This window comes from Eriocheir sinensis, chromosome 47 (genome assembly GCF_024679095.1).
Source record: "Eriocheir sinensis breed Jianghai 21 chromosome 47, ASM2467909v1, whole genome shotgun sequence".
Taxonomy (NCBI): Eukaryota; Metazoa; Arthropoda; class Malacostraca; order Decapoda; family Varunidae; genus Eriocheir; species Eriocheir sinensis.
The window spans coordinates 9,111,491-9,132,978 of NC_066555.1; the positions used below are offsets into that span (position 1 = coordinate 9,111,491).

Genomic DNA, 21,488 nt, shown 5'->3' on the forward strand with positions numbered 1-21,488 from the left:
GGAGGGACACAGGGGCAACACACACGTGGATGGCAGGAGGGATACAGGGGCAACACACACGTGGATGGCAGGAGGGACACAGGGGCAACACACACGTGGATGGCAGGAGGGACACAGGGGCAACACACACGTGGATGGCAGGAGGGACACAGGGGCAACACACACGTGGATGGCAGGAGGGATACAGGGGCAACACACACGTGGATGGCAGGAGGGACACAGGGGCAACACACACGTGGGGGGCAGGAGGGACACAGGGGCAACACACACGTGGATGGCAGGAGGGACACAGGGGCAACACACACGTGGATGGCAGGAGGGACACAGGGGCAACACACACGTGGGTGGCAGGAGGGATACAGGGGCAACACACACGTGGATGGCAGGAGGGACACAGGGGCAACACACACGTGGATGGCAGGAGGGACACAGGGGCAACACACACGTGGGGGGCAGGAGGGATACAGGGGCAACACACACGTGGATGGCAGGAGGGATACAGGGGCAACACACACGTGGTTGGCAGGAGGGACACAGTGTCAACACACACGTGGGGGGGCAGGAGGGAATCTGGGTCAACACACCCGTGGATGGGTGGAGGGACACAGGGGCAACACACACGTGGTTGGCAGGAGGGATACAGGGGCAACACACACGTGGGGGGCAGGAGGGACACAGGGGCAACACACACGTGGATGGCAGGAGGGACACAGGGGCAACACACACGTGGGGGGCAGGAGGGACACAGGGGCAACACACACGTGGATGGCAGGAGGGATACAGGGGCAACACACACGTGGGGGGCAGGAGGGACACAGGGGCAACACCCACGTGGTTGGCAGGAGGGATACAGGGGCAACACACACGTGGGTGGCAGGAGGGATACAGGGGCAACACACACGTGGGGGGCAGGAGGGACACAGGGGCAACACACACGTGGGGGGCAGGAGGGACACAGGGGCAACACACACGTGGGGGGCAGGAGGGACACAGGGGCAACACACACGTGGATGGCAGGAGGGATACAGGGGCAACACACACGTGGGTGGCAGGAGGGATACAGGGGCAACACACACGTGGGTGGCAGGAGGGACACAGGGACAACACACACGTGGATGGCAGGAGGGACACAGGGTCAACACACACGTGGGTGGCAGGAGGGACACAGGGACAACACACACGTGGATGGCAGGAGGGACACAGGGACAACACACACGTGGGTGGCAGGAGGGACACAGGGACAACACACACGTGGGTGGCAGGAGGGACACAGGGGCAACACACACGTGGATGGCAGGAGGGACACAGGGACAACACACACGTGGATGGCAGGAGGGACACAGGGACAACACACACGTGGGTGGCAGGAGGGACACAGGGACAACACACACGTGGGTGGCAGGAGGGACACAGGGGCAACACACACGTGGATGGCAGGAGGGACACAGGGACAACACACACGTGGGTGGCAGGAGGGACACAGGGACAACACACACGTGGGTGGCAGGAGGGACACAGGGACAACACACACGTGGATGGCAGGAGGGACACAGGGACAACACACACGTGGGTGGCAGGAGGGACACAGGGACAACACACACGTGGGTGGCAGGAGGGACACAGGGACAACACACACGTGGATGGCAGGAGGGACACATACAGATTATTTTTGGTGATTACAAAGCAATTAAATTCTTTGTATTGAAGGCGGTTTCCTCGATTCAAGTCGTGGTGTGGGCTGGAATTTGGCATTATCAGGTTTCCACGCTCTCACGTATATGTGGCCTCGGAGAGTGAAATAGCGTGCCTGAAGTATGAGATTTTAAAATTTTAAAGGCCCAGTGTTGTTAAAACCCACCGCCTTCAAGCAGCTTAGTGTGTAATGTTGCCATATGAGTAGTCATACATTTATTGTTTATACGTTATATAGGCTATTGTTATTTATTTTTTATTACATAGTGCAGTAAGACATTTTGTGTGGCTGAGTAGCTGCGCGTCGCCATGCTTAGCTGACGGGTTCCCGGCACTCAGTCGCTTGTAGAGCAGAAAGCAGGTAAGTCATGTGTTTGTTTTCCTCAGGTTTATGGACCATACGGTCAAGAGTTTCCTGTAGTCAAGGAAGAATGGATCAATCATGTCTCCAAGCGTCTTGGAACAAGACTGAGGGCACTAAAGAAAAAAAAGACAAGCAGTCAAGACAAAAAAGGGTAAAACTGTGCTTCGTAGTACACTTGGAGGAGTTTCAAAATTGACTGATGAAGAAATAGATAGACAAAAAAGAAAATCCCTCAGTAACAATTGAGAGATAATATTATGTCCACAATTTTCCATCTTCTGAGCACAGATGAAATTCCAAAACATTTCAGATATCCAGAAGAGGTGAATTCTTGGTGTTTTTGCAAGAAAGCCTTGGCTGAGAAGAGACCATCACCTTCTCATAAGAATATGCATGTGAAACTTGATCTTTCACAGAGTGAATTGAAACGTGTCTTTGGAATCTGTATTGACTTGACAGAGCCTATACTCTTCTCTCACGATGTTTGAAAGGGAGAGCACAAAACAAAAATGAATCATTCCGTAGCAAACTATGGAAAAAATGTTTTAAAACTAAGTTTCATGTTGCTCTAACAACAATGTTTGATTTTCACCTTGTCTTGGAACATAACACAGGATACATTAAAAGTTCCTTGCACCATGAAATCCTTGGAGGGATTTCAGAATGTGGAATGGAAATGAAATTGGAAAAGAAAAGACTACAAAAGTGAATGGAAATATCCTTTCCAAGGAGTAAAAGACTAAAAACATGCCAGGCTGAAAAGGATGAGGGATATGGGGGAGGGAAATTTTGAGAAAATGCAGGGTGACTACTAGAGGCATGAACATTTTACCACTCTTCTTTCTTTATTTTTTTATTTGCACACACAAAAAATGAATGCATAGTGTACTTGACAAAATTCAGAAGAAATCGTTATATGTGCAAAAAGACTGTAGGATTATTATTACTATGTAAAATTCCCATGTAAAACCTTGAATTATCATTTTCTAAAAATATGAATTTCAGTGAAGTACTGCTATTTGATTGGTTATTTCTCATCACCACATATATTATTTCTTACTTTCTTTACATTTTCATTTAGTGGGACATAAAGGAAGATTTTAATCTTATAAAAATGCAATTTTTTGTTGATTTTGTGTAAAATAGATGCTACTGAAAATAAAGTTTCTTGAAAAAATGTGATATTTTTTCTTATTTATTCATACTTTTAAAATTATACCAATTACCAAAAAAAAATATATGATAAAGTTTTTTATTACACCATACTTTCATAAAATGCTAAGTAAAATGTTCTGGAAATATTCTAAGATAGAAATAACCATTTTCTTTCCATGCTCATCACTACTGGAAAAGAAGAAGTTTCTACTGGCAAAAAAAAAAAAAAAAAAAAAAGTATTTCCGAATCGAGGAAACCGCCTTAAATATATGTGCATGATAAACATTTTCAAAGGAGAGTAATTTCTTTGTAAAACCTGCAATACTAATCAAGCTTGTCTGGTATATACTCCTAAATGCAAATATGGATACGAAATGTTAATGTAAAAACTATTAAAAAAAAAACATTCATCATCCTCCTTTAAAAAAAAGGGGCACTTTCTTTTTAAAACGGACAAATGATTAATGTATAGGACTATTTTTTTTTTATATTCATCTCCTATTTTGAACCAAGATTACGTATGAAAATTGTATTATACAACAAAAGATGCAGAATTGTAATACAAATACAATGAGACCACCTGGAGGTCTCTATGACCGATTATTAAAGACTCAGAATATTTTCTTGAAATCCAAATTCTTAGGCCAAATTTGACGATCAGTATCAAAGACGGCTGTTTAATAAGTGTTTAGCTACATTTCTGGGATGGCCATCAATCATTTTCAAGCACCCTAGACATCCACCTAATTGAAAATAGACATGGAATTTATTCAGCTTTTTGGTACTCAAATTCTGTCCAGCTCTCGTAATAGCAGGCCCCCTTCCCATCATCCTGAGTACCTCCTGGGAGGATACAAAAATGGCCTAAGCAAAATTCGATTCTACGGAATAAATTACCCTAGAAACAACTGAGAAACCTATGGTAGATAAATTTATCGAATTGTTACAGGATTTTCCCGGTCTATTACAGCACTTTCAGTCCCAAAATAAAGGCCAGTCGGCAAACCAATAGTCCCTGCAGGAATACCCCGGAGTCGCAGGAGATCCCAAAGTGCCTCCCGGTGCACTGAGTCAAACACCTTCTTGAGATCGATATAGGCTGCAAGCTTCCCGTGTCGAAACTCACGTCGGCGCTCCACCAATACGCGAAGCGCTAAGATACGGCCAATTGTTGACTTACCAGGCGTGAACCCAGACTGTTCAGGTCTCCGCAGCTTCAGCAGTTGGCTGTGAATTCCCATCAGCAATTGGTGGGCAAGCACTTTGCCTGGGAAACTGGGCAGTGTAATACCACGGTAGTTGTTGCAGTCTTGGCGGTCCCCTTTTCCTTTCCAGATAGGGACGACCAGCCCCCTCTTCCAGTCAGGAGGAAGGGTACCAGACTGCCAAACGTAGTCAAGACCGCATGCAACCCACGGATCATAGCCTCACCTTCAGCTTTGAGCAGCTCCGCATTGATGTTACAGATGCCAGGATCTTTCTATTCCCCAGCTTTGCCACAGCCTCTCTGATCTCGGCAAGAGAGGGCGGTCTTTCGTCGATGGGTGGATCGGCATCCGCCACCTACAACCCAGCAACTGGAAGCTGCCCACTTGGAAGGTCCGCCGTGTACAACTGCTCAAAGTACTCAGCCCAACGAGCCCTCTGCCCATCCATGTACGACACAAGGTAGATGTTCGGATAGCGCTCACCTGAGAAGGAGACTTGGAGTGGAGCTTCTTCAGGGCTCGGTAAGCAGGTAAGAGGTCTTTAGTATTTAAATGACCCTTGACGTCCTCAGTGAGACCCTGACATACCTCTCCATGTCTCTTCTCAGGAGAGATCTAGTCCTACGCGGCAAAGCCCAATATTGGTCCCGATTCCCAGCGTCTGGCAGCGCGACTCTCCTCAATATTCTCCAGCGACTTCGCCGAGGCAAAGCCACTCCTAGATCTCGGGCGTTCTACAATGCATTCCTTGACAGCTTGAAGAGTCTCACGGTTGAAGGTATCCCACAGTTCTACAGGGTCCTCAAGGGCGCTGAGCACATTGAACCGATTCAAGACTGTCACTGCAATTCTCCTGAGCACATGCCATGTCTTTCAGCTTCTCGAGATGGAACACAGTATTGCATCTCGAGTTTTTTTTTGACTGACATGAAGCTTGAGTGTTGTAACAACCTTATGGTCAGTTACAAAGAACTCATCACTCCGATAAACCCTGCAGATCTGAGGAATTTTCCAACGGGTACTTACGAGGATGTGGTCAATCTCCATAGCTGTCCTTCCGGCATCGCTATACCAAGTCCAGTGGTGCAGCTCTGGTCTCTGATACCAAGAACCCGTAATTCTCAACCTCCTGGATCTTGCAAAATTCAGGAGAGAGCAGTTGATATTCCTGGTACCAGAACCATGGGGACCAAGACATAGCTCGTAGCCAACCCTGTCAGCGACAGTAGTAGCATTGAAGTCGCCCAAGACAATGAGTGTGTCCCGGCGGGGGGAAGGGGGAGATGCACTTGTCTAATACGGAGTCGAGTTTGACGTAGAACATCTTTTCAGTTTCACACATTTCAGTAGGAACGTACACTGCAACAAGAGACATAAAGTCCAATGCGGGCTCTATCCTCACTTGCATTATGCGCTCATCATCCGGAGGTACTTCAGTCAAAAATGGCTGCAGTTGGCTGGAGATGCCCATAGCTACCTCCTTTTAAGACGGAAACTATTGCTTATTCCGGACCAGTAGTAGATGTATCCCCCCATGCTGATCTCGCCACTGCCAGATCTCCTGGTCTTAGAGAGTCTCGCTATGTCCAATCTCAGTCTTCTGAGCTCATTTGATAGGTATAGGGCTGTCGATCATCATCCGGTGCTAGGCGAAACGTACAAAAAAAAAAAAAAAATCACCTTCGACTGGTCTGGTCGGTATTGAGTACCTAGGAAAACTTGAGGAAGAAAAACTGTGGCAACCCGGATGTTGCACTTGCACTGTGTCGCGGGATAATGGGTAATCACACACCACAGGTTCAAGGGCTAGTGGGGCCTCAGAGGTGAGCAACGAGGTCACGCAAAGCTACAGCGAATGCTCCCAACTATAACTTATTATTATTATACCTAATTCTGTACTTTCATCTTCAGTTTCCTTTCATGCCAATCTATTTCCGATATTGTAGAAATGGTCACTTGTACTATCACTAAAACTATAAATTATCATAATAAAGTTGGATATATTTTAAAGAAATTGTGTGTGTGTCACATGTTATGGAAAGTGAGAGCATTTGTCTTTTGAGAGTATGCTGAACTGCTCTTTGGTGTTAATGGGACAAAGAAAGGTACGTAAAACGGAAAGTGAGGACACTGGAGGGGCTTTGAAAGGCTTACAGCACGCTCTATCCTCCCGAATATATACCTCACTGGGAGTGGCTTACGACTGTTTCAGCAGCTGTGTACCTCCCTTCTCTTATGGTTTTTATTTACATTACTCCACATATTAACAGAAGACCCTGTCAGTAGCAATTACACAACTCATGACTAGAACCTACAAAACCCCTAACAAATGACGTAATTATTTTTGAATGATGCAGAAGGAACTTTGTCACCTTCAATGCTTCAAATATTCAATTCATCTACCCGATAACTCGACATAAGCATCCAAACATCTATCCTCTTTTCTTTTTCTATCTTCCTCTCTCTTCTATCTTTATCTTCAAAATGAACATCCTCAATCAAGCAATCAGTCAGGTAATCAATAGGGTCATCCGTAGGGTAACGCCTACCCTACTACGCCGACCTTGGGGACCTCTCTAAGCGAGTCCCATTTGAAGTACCTCATGGCAGGCTTGCTCAAGCAACGTGCTTTGTGGACATCCCCTTGCCTCCTCCACTCTGGATTGTCTTTTACAGAATTAACCCGTGATTACTATCGACTTCTGGGTAGCATGTCATATGCCTGTGTATCCAGAGGTAGCGTTCACGGACTATTTTTTTTTTTTTTTTACATCGCAGCCTATTGCGCCGTTACGCTTCCTCACTGGTGGGTCCTGATGGTCGGCCCAGCCCGTTGTGGCGCAGGCGACTGTTTATAGTGGCGCCATCTTGCATTGGCTCATACTGCCTCCCGGAGCTCATCTTTGAGCCTCTACTTGTAGAGGTTATCTAGAGTCCGGGTTGATAGGTGGTCTTCAGGGCAGCATGTGGGTAGTCTTAGGCCACTCGGTGATGACTGTAAATCCCAGCTGTGTACCGGCCAGGATTCGAACCGACGTCCCTCCTGGATCTCCCGAACGCGACGCCGGCACGCTGCCACTCAGCCACCGCCTCCCCACAGATAATAGGTCTCGAATTTCTTTCACAGATAAATCGCCACTTGGCCAAATGTCATGCAAGCGATCTGTTCGCCTCTATTTCCCTTCATTTACCTCAGTTCGCCTTCTTCAAGTCACTGTGTAGTGTTCTTATCTTACATCCATAGAGTATGACAAGGGGCACAATCGACATGAAATCCTTCTGCACAGGTATCGACAAGTCAATATACTCGTACTGAGCTAGCCCAAAACACCTTGGGTCCAGCCAATCTGCCGTAAGGCTGCTGTTCTATACTAGGCTACCGGGGCATGTCAAATTTTCCAAGATTTCAATATCCTTACTAATTCAGCTTACTCAGGAATAGGCGTCCCGTATCGTCGTAGATGGTGGCCATATATAAGGGATTTGTCCAACATTCTTTCGGGTATGCATCTCACGTGAGGGAGATTCCACAGTTACCGCCGTCTTGCTCTACCCAAATGGAACGTTACGACTAAAGGTCGTCCACAAAGTTATCCCAACCAGAATTAATGGCACTGAATTTTACCATCTATACATACACACTCTAATTACATCTGAATGCCCTTTTTATTTTATGCACTAAGCATTCGCGCCTGTTTTAGTTGACTCAAATATAACGGTTAATAGTGTCTTTTACATATAGAGTTACTCCCCTGTCGCCTTCATTGCCTTTCCACACCGAGTAAGTGCTAGCCCTGCAATTCGAATTTTATTGAAAAATACGTGCCGTCTAAGTTCATCCATGATTCAGTGATCGCGTTATTGTAAGTTTTTTTCGCGCAAGTTTAACGCCACAGCAAAAAAATAAAAGATAAATAAAAAAATGACTCCTACAATTTTTATAATAAATTTTAAGAATGTCATTATCATTTGCAAGTACCTTTTTTTCTGAAACTTATTAACTACATTTCTACTGATGCCGTCAGAAAATTTTGTATTATTTCACTTACGAATTACTGGAAAAAAATACATGAATTCTGAACTAAAAAATGGATCTTCAAAATGGTTCTGACGTAGATAAAGCCTTGCTCTCAATTAGCAACTTACTATGTAAAATAAATTTTCTTCTCTTTAGAAACTGTTTTTACGAAGTTTAGAATTAAAAAATATCGTAATCGAAACCAGGACTTAAACGTCACAAAACAAAAGATCCAGAAAATGGCTCGTTTAATCCTCATGTACCCTTTCAAAGAGGCTGTCAAGATAAATGGCTACAAATGTTATATCCGCCTCATTAATCTGATTGTCAATTTTCACAGGTCTCCCCTGGGTGCCAGCAGGAATCACAATGCGACTTCCTGTCGGTGTGTGGATGTTGCTTGCGTTGGTCATGATTCGAAGCTACAGGTAAAGTTGAGTGCAATGATTACAGGTTACAGTATATATTTCTCTCTCTCTCTCTCTCTCTCTCTCTCTCTCTCTCCTTGATTTACAGCAGTTTCCAACGGTTACATTTTCTATGTTTTCTGGTAAGGAATATAATTGTACAACTACTTGCTCGTATGTTTCTAGCGGTGCGTTAACTTCACTCTTGGCGGTGAAAACTGTGGAGATCAAATACAACTCCCTGAAGGATGTTTTGGATGACAAGAAGCTCACTCTCTTAATGGAAGGCTCCACTGCCCTCACGACTCATCTTCAGGTTTGATACATTCACGTTACTTCAATAACCCAATACATACTTCCCGATTTTTACTTTACCTATTAATTATTTTTGGAGGAGAATGATTTTTTTGAAATATAAACAACGGTAAAATGCAGTTCAATCTTGCATTTAGGATAATTCAGTTAATTAATACCACAGCAACAATATATATATATATATATATATATATATATATATATATATATATATATATATATATATATATATATATATACATATATAGATGGATAGATAGATAGATAGATAGATAGATAGATAGATAGATCAGTGAACCTTATACTATGGAAAGGACACATGCCCCAGCCTTGTCATTAAGCCGCGAATTTTCGAAAATCAACCGCTTTGGTGCGAATCGCCATAACTCCATTATTTCTCGGGGTACAGAATTTTTTTTGGTATCAATCGACGGCAAAATGAAAAAAGGGCTATATTGTTTTAATTAGCAATCGGCCTCGAAAACCGACTCGAAAGGGTCACAAATCGAATAAATGTGCAAAAAAACGACTCGGAAAAAAACTATTTTTGCGTTCCCAACCTTGAAACCAACTAATTTTTTTGAGAATTTCAAACACTTTATTTAACAAATGATTTAGCCCTGCCAATGTTCTTTCCAATATGGTGCATAAAATTTCCCTACTCCTAGAGCTCGAAACGTAATTTTGACGAACTGCCGTTTTGTCTGGTTTGGCCTTGCTATTGCCTCAAAGCTGTAATCTGGCATGTGACCAACGCGAAGGATGTTTTGATAGCTCGATTCCACGTTCGTCGTCGAGCCGTCACAAAATAGCCAGTTTCTCGGCCCTTTTGCCGCGATTTGGACACGTCCTAGTTTTTTGCTTATAATTTTTTATTTATCTAATGCGTTCCAAATTTTTTTCTTGATTATTAGTCTGTATTAAAAGAGCTTTCATTGCCACCAAGCACGCCTTCCTAGCTTCAGTAGTTTTTGCTCGAGCTCGACCAGAAATCGCGACGAACATTCGCCGAATCTGACTCATTTCACGCGCCGCGACGAAAAACCTTCCTGACGCCACAAAAATTAATATATCTGCATAAAAATTCATATATGAACACTTCAGTATGTTGACTAACTTGTATTAAAACCATTTTAAGATATCTAAATAAAAAAAGTTACTTTTTTTTATAATCATTCCACTATATAAATTAACCTATATTAAAAGCCTTATACATGTTATTTCATAATTTTTTTTTAGTATTCAACTATATCTTTTCTTATTTATATATATATATATATATATATATATATATATATATATATATATATATATATATATATATATATATATATATATATATATATATATATATATGGTATCAAAAGAAAGCAAATTAAATGTATATTTCATAAATGAGAAGAAATATGGTTGAATACTAAAAAAAATAAGAAATAACATGTATAATAAGGCCCTTAATATAGGTTGATTTATATAGTGAAATGATTATAAAAAATAGTAACTTTTTTATTTAGATATCTTAAAATGATTTTGATACAAGTTTTTCAACACATTGAAGTGTTTATATATGAATTTTTATGCAGATATATTAATTTTTGTGGCGCGTGAAATGAGTCAGATTCGGCGAATGTTCGTCGCGATTTTTGGTCGAGCTCCAGCGAAAATTACTGAAGCTAGGAAGGCGTGCTTGGTGGCAAATAAAAGCTCTTTTAATACAGATTAATAATCAGAAAAAAAATGGAAAGCATTAAATAAATTAATAAAAATATAAGCAAAAAACTAGGACGTGTCCAAATGGCGGCAAAAGGGCCGAAAACAGGCTATTTGGTGACGGCTCGACGACGAACGTGGAATCGAGCTATCAAAACATCCTTCGCGTTGGTCAAACTACATTGTCAAGAGGGGCTACATGCCAGATTACAGCTTTCTAGAGGCAATAGCAAGGCCACACTAGACAAAAACGGCAAAGTGTCTGGAGTTCGTCAAAATCGCTCTCGACAGGGTTTACGTTTTGAGCTCTAGCGACAAAACTACTGGGAATAGAAAAATGTTATGCACCATATTGGAAAGCACATTGGCAGAGCTAAATCATTTGTTAAATAGTAATTTTGAAATTCTCAAAAAATGAGTTGGTTTCAAGGTTGGGAACTCAAAAAGTTTTTTTTCGGAGTCGTTTTTTGAGAATTTATTCGATGTTTTACCATTTCGAGTCAATTTTCGAGCCCGATCGCTATGTAATCGCTATTTAGAAATATATCCCTTTCATTTTGCCGTCGATTGATACAAAAAACTTTTCTGTAGCCCCAGAAATAAGGGAGTTATTGCGATTCGCACCAAAGCGGTTGATTTAAAAAAAAAAAAAATTCGCAGCTTAATGACAAGAGCGCCGCAAAATCAAAAGAGTAAGCCGTCCGTTACTTGAGATGTTACTGGATATATAGATATAGATATAGATAGATAGATAGATAGATAGATAGATAGATAGATATTTTTTTACAACAAAGGAAGCAGCTCAGGGTAAAAAAAAAAACTAATGAAAAAAAGCCCGCTAATTACTGCTCCTATATAAAAGAGTAAAGAGGAGTGGTCGAAAGAGAGGTCGACGTCGGGAGGAGAGATGTCCTGATACTCTCCTCTTGAAAGAGTTCAAGTCGTTGGCAGGAGGAAATACAGATGAAGGAAGATTTTTTCAGAGTTTACCAGCGGAAGGCTTAGACCCTACTCTCTCCAAGAAAGCTGTGTGTGTGGAGCCCTCCCACATGTGAGATGCATACTCCATACGAGGGCGGACAAGGCCCTTGTATATGGATAGCAACTGTGAGGGGGAGAAGAACTGGTGGAGACGATAGAGAACGTCCAACCTCGAGGAACCTGATTTAGTGAGAGAAGGGATGTGAAGTTTCCAGTTAAGATTTTGGGTTAAGGATAGACCGAGGATGTTTAGTATAGAAGAAGGTGACAGCTGAGTGTTGTCGAAGAATAGGGGATAGGTGTTTGGAAGATTGTGTCGAGTTGATAGGTGGAGAAATTGAGTTTTTGAGGCGTTGAAGGACACCAGGTTCCTTCTGGCCCAATCGGAAATAATAGCAAGGTCAGAGGTTAAGCGTTTTGCAGCCTCCAGTCTGGTGTCTTGTAATTCCTGTTGAGAGGGTCTTCTGTTGAAAGAAGCTGAAAAATGCAGAGTGGAGTCATCGGCGCTTGAGTGGATAGGACAGTTTGTTGTAGAAAGATCATTGATAAATATCAGAAAGAGAGTGGGAGACAGAACAGAGCCCTGCGGAACACCACTGTTGATAGGTTTAGGGGAAGAACAGTGACTGTCTACCACATCAGATATAAAACGGCCGGAAAGGAAACTGAAGATGAAAGTACAGAGAGAAGGATGGAATCCGTATGAGGGCAGTTCAGAAAGCAAAGAGTTGTGCCACTCTATTGAAAGCTTTCGATATGTCTAGCACAACTGAGAAAGTTTCATCGAAACGGCTAAGAAAGGATGACCAGGAGTCAGTTAAGAAAGCAAAAAGATCACCAATAGAGTGGCCCTTGCGGAACCCATACTGGCGATCAGATAGAAGGTCAGAAGTGGATAGATGCTAATGAATCTTCCGGTTAAGGATCGATTCAAAAGCTTTAGATAGACAGGAAAGTAAAGCTATAGGACGGTAGTTTTAGGGGTTGGAGCGGTCACCCTTCTTAGGCACAGACACTATGTAGGCTTACTTTCAGCAGGAAGGAAAGGTAGATGTTGACAGGCAGAGACGAAGGAGTTTGACCAAGCAGGGTGTCAGCACGAATGCACAGTTTTTAAGGACAATGGGAGGCACTCCATCAGGTCCATAAGCCTTCTGAGGATTGAGGCCAGAAAGGGCATAGAAGACATCATTCCTAAGAATCTTAATAACAGGCATAACTGAGTCAGAGGGGGGATGAGTAGGAGGAATATGCCCGGAATCGTCCAGAGTGGAGTTTTTAAAGAAAGTTTGAGAGAAGAGTTCAGCCTTAGAGATAAATGTGACGGCAGCACTGCCCACTTTCGTCAGGATTAAGGAGAGGAAGGAAATATGAATAAGTGAAATTGGAGGAGATATTTTGGGCTAGGTGCCAGAAGTCTCTGGAAGAATTTGAAAAAGCATGATTGTGGCATTTTTTTTCTGATGAAAGTGTTTTTGATGAGTCGAAGAGTAGATCCGGCACGATTCGGGCGGAAATGTAAAGATCATCATTAGCATTAGTGCGAAGGCTCTGGTAGCTTTTAGTGAGCTGCCTCTCTATCTTTGATAGCACGAGGACAAGCGTGATAGAACCAGGGCTTTTTTGTATGAGAAGTAGAGAAAATACGTGGAATGTGTGTCTCCATTTCAGAGACAATCACCTCTGTGATGCGCTGGGCAAGCACAGAGTGGTCTCTATCCTGAAAGCAAAAATCATTCCGCGGGAAATCGGAAAAGTACATCATCAGGTCGTCCTACCGAGTTGAAGCAAAATGCCAGAAGCATCGCCTCTTCGGTGGGTCCAGAGGATGTACAGGAGCGATAGGACAGGATACAGAAATAAGGTTGTGATCGGAGGAGCCCAACGGAGAGAACAGTTTGACAGAGTAAGCAGAAGGGTTAGAGGTTAGGAATAGGTCTATAGTGTTGGGCGTGTCTCCAAGGCGGTCGGGAATACGAGTAGGGTGCTGAACCAACTGCTCTAGATCGTTGAGGAAAGCAAAGTTGTTGGCTTGTCCACCAGGCTGGTCAGTGAAAGAAGATGGAAGCTAAAGCTAGTGATGAACATTGATGTCTCCTAAGAAGGAGATTTTATTGAAAGGAGAGTGGGTCAAGATGTGCTCCACTTTGAAATTCAAATAGTCAAAGAATTTTACACAGTTGATAGAATGGACCAATTTCAGATTTTGAGGCGACCGGAGATATATGTTCTGCCACATACGCAAAGTGACACAGCATATACGATTTCTACCAAAAATTTGTATTAGTGCCGTAAAACAGGTGAAAAAAATACTTCCTCGGGACACGGTCCGCCATGTTGCTGTTACGTCACGCTTTAGGTGGCCGCCCGAGCCACACACCACAAGGCAAGCATTACGGCAGGCAAACTTGTGTTATGGCTTCTACAGACCTTACAATCCATGTTCAGGTAAGTTTTTCGCAACTACCGTAGTGTTTTGACTGACATGGATGTATTGCAGGTGAACAAATGCTAAAAAAATGACGATATAGTAGTTTGACAAGTGTCACTATTACGGTGACTGACACTTATGGTGACCACTGCAGGGCTGAACTCTGCAGGACACATGCTAGATGAACTGTGGATGGTATCATTGGCGTAGGTAGACCTGGACATTGAGCCCCGGAAGCTTTTTGACTAGGCTCGAATCTCAAATATTTATTTATTTTTTCTTTTACAAAAACAAGAACAAGGCAGTTCCTTTTCTCCCTCCCTTGGAATAACCTAGCATATGCATTATATAAGCTACGTACTACATCCTTACTTTCATAACTAACATTTCTATTGATAAATCCTAGGGTTCTATTTGCCCTATTCCTCGCTTCTATACACTGTCATACTATCCCAGTCTATTCTCCTAAAATTAAAGTCCCCATAATGCACACATTATTATACCTGGATGCCCTTGCAAGCTCATGTATCAAGGGGACACTAGCTTCTTCATCTAAATCTGGAGGCCTATATATAATCCCTACAACAAACTTTATCCCTCCTATAATAATGTCAATCCATATGATTCCGTACGCCTATCTGTTTTTATTGTGGCATTAACATAGTTATTTCATGTGCTACACCTCCCCCTCTCCTACCTTCCTTGTGAAAAAGTGTACCCATCCATTCATACTTCAGGTAAGAAATGCTTGACTGCTATATCTAACCAAGTTTCAGTAATACCAATAATATCGAACTCTTCTGTGAATGCAATACCCCTGAGTGTGTCTATCTTATATATAACACTTCTGTTTGTATAAAAAGACACTAAGTTCATGTACCTCCCTCTTGCTACCCCGTGTTTTGTCAATAGGCTACATACTGTATACAGCACTCTCCTTGTGTGGCTCACACCTAGCACACCTACGTCATTGATACTTATATGCGAAAAAGTACATTTCACTTCAGTAATACTCACATTGAAATGATCTTCACAGCAAAACAAGGCTGTACTGCGGGCCCTCGGCAACTCCCGCCGAGCGGCCAGCCACCATCTCTGTGGCACTGTGACAAATATTTTGCCTGGAGTTGACTTGCCAGTATTAGTGCATATTGGTACATAACACCAATTCCTCTGGCATGGTTGAGTTAGTGTACACATTTCCTTCCCAGGTCCGCGCACGTGTACAATTCTCCCGTCACACCTATCTAAGCGCTGACGTCACCACCAATCACTCAGCGTTTCGGAGTCACGTGACTTTTCTTCAACTTTAAACGTTATATTAATATATTTCTTGCTGACTTTCTTTGAAATTATTATTATTGGGATGACTTTTTACGGCCTAGGAATCCATTGGCACATCATTTGCACCAATATTTTTTTCAGGCAACTTATCCATTAGGTGAGAGATAAACAGCTCAGATGTATATAGTAACAGTGACAATGAAGTCTTAGCCAAATGGTGGAAAATTCTGAATATTCAAGGTCGTGCGTACATAGAAGCAACTTTCAGCTTTGGATTGAAATTTAGGATAGAGATAGTAGGAGGGAACAGAGTTGAGGTTGCTGTCAGTAGCCCCTGAGACCTGTGTTTCGGTGAGGAAGAGAAGGTGAGGTTTAGCGGAAGGTTGGAGTTCCACAGAAGGGAAATTAAAACGATATATATATATATATATATATATATATATATATATATATATATATATATATATATATATATATATATATATATATATATATATATATATATAAAAGGTCTGAGGCTAAGCGTTCTGCAGCCTCCAGCCTGGAATCATTTAGTTCCTGTTGGGTGGGTCTTCTATTAAAGAAGTTGAATAATGCAGAGTGGGGTCATCGGTGTAAGAATGGATATATATATATATATATATATATATATATATATATATATATATATATATATATATATATATATATATATATATATATATTTATACTCCACCTATCAATTCGACACAATCTTCCAAACACCTATCCCCTATTCTTCGACAACACTCAGCTGTCACCCTCTTCAACACTAAATATCCTCGGTCTATCCTTAACTGGAAACTTCACATCTCCTCTCTCACTAAATCAGCTTCCTCGATGTTGAGCGTTCTGTATCGTCTCCGCCAGTTTTTCTCCCCCGCACAGTTGCTATCCATATACAGGGGCCTTGTCCGCCCTCGTATGGAGTATGCATCTCACGTGTGGGGGGGGGCTCACCTCACACAGCTCTTCTGGACAGAGTGGAGTCTAAGGCTCTTCGTCTCATCAGCTCTCCTCCTCTTACTGATAGTCTTCTACCTCTTAAATTCCGTCGCGATGTTGCCTCTCTTTCTATCTTCTATCGATATTTTCACGCTGACTGCTCTTCTGAATCTGCTAATTGCATGCCTCACCCCCTCCTGCGGCCTCGCCTCACACGACTTTCTGATCAAGCTCATCCCTATACTGTCCAAACCCCTTATGCAAGAGTTAACCAGCATCTTCACTCTTTCATCCCTCACGCTGGTAAACTCTGGAACGATCTTCCCTCATCTGTATTTCCTCCTGCCTACGACTCTCTTTCAAGAAGAGGGTATCAGGACACCTCTCCTCCCGAAATTGATTTATATTTTTGGCCACTCTACTCTATTTAGGAGCAATAAGTAGCGGGCTTTTTTTTTCATTATTGTTTTTTTTACGCCCTTGCAGTCTCCTCTGCTGTAAAAAAAAATATATATATATATATATATATATATATATATATATATATATATATATATATATATATATATATATATATATATATATATATATATATATATATATATATATATATATATATATATATATATTTTACAGCAAAGGAGACAGGACAAGGACAAAAAAAGGAAAAAAAAAAACCGCTACTGCTGCTCCTTTAAAGAATCCGAAGAGGTGGCCGAAAGAGCAGTCAATTACGTGAGAAGAGGTGTCTGATACCTCCTCTTGAATGAGTTCAAGTCGTAGGCAGGAGGAAATACAGTTGAAGGAAGATCGTTCCAGAGATTACCAGCGTTAGGGATGAAAGAGTGAAGATGCTGATTAACTCGTGCGTAAGGGATTTATATATATATATATATATATATATATATATATATATATATATATATATATATATATATATATATATATATATATATATATATATATATATATATATATATATATATCATTTCATCGACGCCAGGGGATGGCCACGGCAGAAGAGTTTCTAACTTTCTCTATCCAGACACTCCTTCCTTGCCTGCTCAAAGTTTCTCAAAGATCTTTCCCCCCTCTCCCTAACGTACTATTGCACCCTATCCCTCCATTTCACTGGAGGTCGTCCTCTAGCATTCCCTCCCTCTATCTCACTCACATACACCCTTCTGGTCATCTTACTCTCCTCCATTTGCTCCATGTGGCCAAACCACTTTAAAGTCTGTCGCTTTACTTCTTCCACCACTCCACACTTCCCTTCACCCCTGTGACACATTCCAAAACGCTCGTACACACTTTCATTACTCATTCCATCAATTCTACTCACACCACAAGCACTCCTCAAATAACTCATTTCCACTGCCTGCACTCTAGACCTCAGACTTTCATTCCAGGCCCACGTTTCACTTGCATATGTGAGGGTTGGTACTATTATTGTATTTCACAGATCCCTCTTTACCTCCATGCTCACACTTCTGCCATTCATGATTTGTCCCAAAGACCCTACCACCCTTCTTCCTTGCAATGCCCTTTCTCACAGCAATGCATCGATGCAGCAAATAAAGCAAACAGAATGTTGGGCTTCATTAAAAGAAACTTTTTATTCAAGAATAAAGATGTAATACTTCCGCTCTACAATAGTTTAGTCAGACCCCACTTAGAATATGCGGTACAGTTTTGGTCTCCCCACCATGCAAAGGATATTGCTAAATTAGAAGATGTTCAGCGTCGGACAACGAAAATGATCCCTTCCTTGCGCAACAAATCCTACGAAGAAAGGCTTTCTACCCTTAACATGTTCTCTCTTGAGAAACGTCGCCTTCGAGGAAAACTGATCAAATGGTTTAAAATACTTAATGGTTTCACGAATGTAGACAGATCAACATTGTTTATGATCGATGACACTTTGCGCACGAGGAACAATGGCGTAAAACTCAGATGTAGACAAGTAAATTCAGATTGCATCAAATTTTTCTTCACCAACGTTGTAGTACGAGAATGGAATAAGCTTCCACCATCAGTGGTCCAGTGTAACACGATTGACTCCTTCAAAAATAAGCTCGACCGTCACTTCCTTCAACTTAATATCAACTAGAGTAGAAATGCAACGTTTTGGAGCCTTCTGATTAATGTAAAATCACTTAGGTTTAAACAGACCACCAAGTCTGGACCATGGGGTCTGTGTGGTCTGATTTTCTATGTAATTCTATGTAATTCTTATATCTCCCTCCGTACCACCATGCTTACACATAACTGATCCAAGGTACTTAAACTCATTGACTTCCTCCATTTCTTCACCATTCAGAATTATTTTGCATTCTTTTTCACATTGAATTCCCACTCTATATGGGCATACAAAATCTTCTACCTCACTGCTACTTCGCTCACAAACCATCACTTTACTTTTGTTGACATTTACTTTCAGCTTTCCCCTGTTACAGACACTATCAAAAACATTGACCAAATTTTGTAGATCACTTTCATTTTCTGCAATAAGCACCGTGTCATCAGCAAACAGTATCGAATTCAGTACCCACTTCCTTCCGTTGCCCTTCATTTCTCTAATAATACCATCCATATAAATATTGAATAACCATGGTGACATGACACACCCTTGTCTTAAGCCCACTTTTATCTCAAAATGTTCACTTGTTTCTCCAGTAATTTTGACACATGCAGATGCATCCTCATAAAAAGACTTTATTGCACTAAGCAGTTTTCCTCCCACACCATAAATCTTTAAAACATCCCACAATGCAATCCAGTCGACTCTGTCATAAGCTTTTTCCAAATCCATGAAGGCAGCGTATAGTTTCTTTCCTTTTGCTGTTATTTTTTCTACTACCATCCTGAAGGCAAATATCTGATCCACACATCCCCTTCCCTTCCTGAAGCCTCCTTGCTCTTCACTGATTTTCTCTTCTGTAAGTCTTTGCACCCTCTCTATTATGACTTTTCCATATACCTTTCCGGGTATACTCAGGAGACTTATACCTCTATAGCTCCCACATTCCCCTCTCCTGCCCTTCCTCTTGTAAACTGGGACAATGATGGCTTTCGTTCAGTCTGATGGCATCCCCCCCCCCCCCCATCCCATGCTACTTCACATATCTTAACCATCCATTTAACAACTACATCTCCTCCACACTTCAACATTTCTGCTGTGATTCCATCAATTCCTGCTGCCTTTCCATTTTTTAATCTTCTTATTGCCTGATTTACTTTTTCATATGTTATACTTCTTTCTTTATATACTCCTCCTTTACCTCTACTCAAAACTGCTACTGTTACAGCTGCTGGACGTCCATCCTCAAAATCCATTAACTTTTTTAACTATTCTCTCCATCTCTCTTTTACAGCTTCCCCGTCTTTCAACATCTTTCTATTCTCATCCATAACTCCATTTATTTTACTTGGGGAGATATTTTCTGCATTTCTTTCATTTTTTACTTCTTTCCAATATGATTTCCTGTTCCCTTTATATTTTTCACTTAGTCTTTTTCCAAAGTCTTCATCAACTCTCTTCTTACTTTCTTTTATTGCTTGTTTTAATTTCATTTTGCATTCTCTATATTTCTTTTTCCTTTCCCTTTTTACTTGCTCAGCCACATTTCTTTCTTGAGTTTTCTTAAAAAGTTCCCTTTTCTCTTTTACTATCTTCCTTATCTCTTCTGTCCACCATGAATTTCCTTTCCTTTTTCCATCACTCACCACTTTCATCTGTAACACTTTTTTTGTTGTAGTTACCATTATTGTTCCAAAACCTTTTTCAATATTTGCATTATCTTTTACACTTTCCCATTTTTCATTTAAGGCCTCTGCCGTTTCACGGTTATACTCATCTTTTATTTCTTTTTCCTGTAACTTTTCTATCTTTAGTATTTCCTTTTTTACTTCACTTTGCTTTTCAAACGCCCACTTTTCTTTCAGCTTTAATTCTGCCAGCACTGCAAGATGGTCAGATCCATCGAACATTCCTCTGCCACATAATCAATCAAACCTTTTTGCTCATTTTCTTCTCCCCTCCTCCATGTGTATCGGTGGATATTCTTGTGCTGAAAAAAGGTGTTCAGCACAGACATCCACCAGGCACTCTCCATTTTCATTCTTCCCAGGTATCCCACATTTTCCCACCACATCCATCACACATTCATCCCCCACTGTAGCATTCATATCTCCCATAATGTTTCCTTTCTTTCTCAAAACTCTTCAAACGTGCATTTACTTCCTCCCAAAAAGCTTCCCTTTCTCTCAGTCCATTTTTACTTTTCACTTTTACTGGTTCATAAATACACACCCATGCATACTTTACTAAACCTACTTTTCCTTTCACCCACACAATTCTTTATCCTTTCCAACCATAATCAGTCACACCATTCCACACTCTTTCAGGCATCACAATAACACATCCTTCCTTACTCCTGCCTCTATACTTCTCAACTATCCCCGTCCATACAACCCCCCCAGGCACACCCTCCCACGTACCCTCTCTACCATCACTCACACCAGTTCCTCGAATATGTGTTTCACTCACTCCCATCACATCCACTCTACCATTTACAGAATTTTCAATCATCACTCTCCTCTTTTCCTCACCACCTAAACCATTCACATTTATAGACTCCAGTCTCATACATTCCTTTCTCTTCTGCCGCCCTCTGGCCATCGCTCCTGCCTCTAAAGACTCGATAAAAGTATTAGAGGCCACCAATGGGTGGCCAGTCCAATGTAGTGTTATGGAGACTTGCTCCTTGTCAAGGCTAAAAGGATTAAAACAAAGCAGCTGACGGTCGCTGCCCCCCTGTCCGTTGGCTCTTCCCCGCAGGGTATACTAACGGTGCGCACCACGTGAAGGTGAGGATGGGGTAGGCTACCTTCCGAGTCAGAGGGTAGCCGTATTGCTCCTTTCCCAATACCCTAAACAAGGAGATTTACATATATATA

At 41.8% G+C, this 21,488-nt stretch overlaps 1 protein-coding gene across 1 annotated transcript in view; it reads left to right on the forward strand.

The window, feature by feature from the left end:
- LOC126981369 (probable glutamate receptor) overlaps window positions 1-21,488 on the forward strand; it is a 203,177-nt gene that overhangs the window by 120,011 nt on the left and 61,678 nt on the right. The window contains exons 7-8 of the mRNA XM_050832393.1: window positions 8,779-8,866; window positions 9,032-9,161. Coding sequence (XP_050688350.1) covers window positions 8,779-8,866; window positions 9,032-9,161 — 218 coding nt within the window. The remainder of the gene's footprint in view (window positions 1-8,778; window positions 8,867-9,031; window positions 9,162-21,488) is intronic.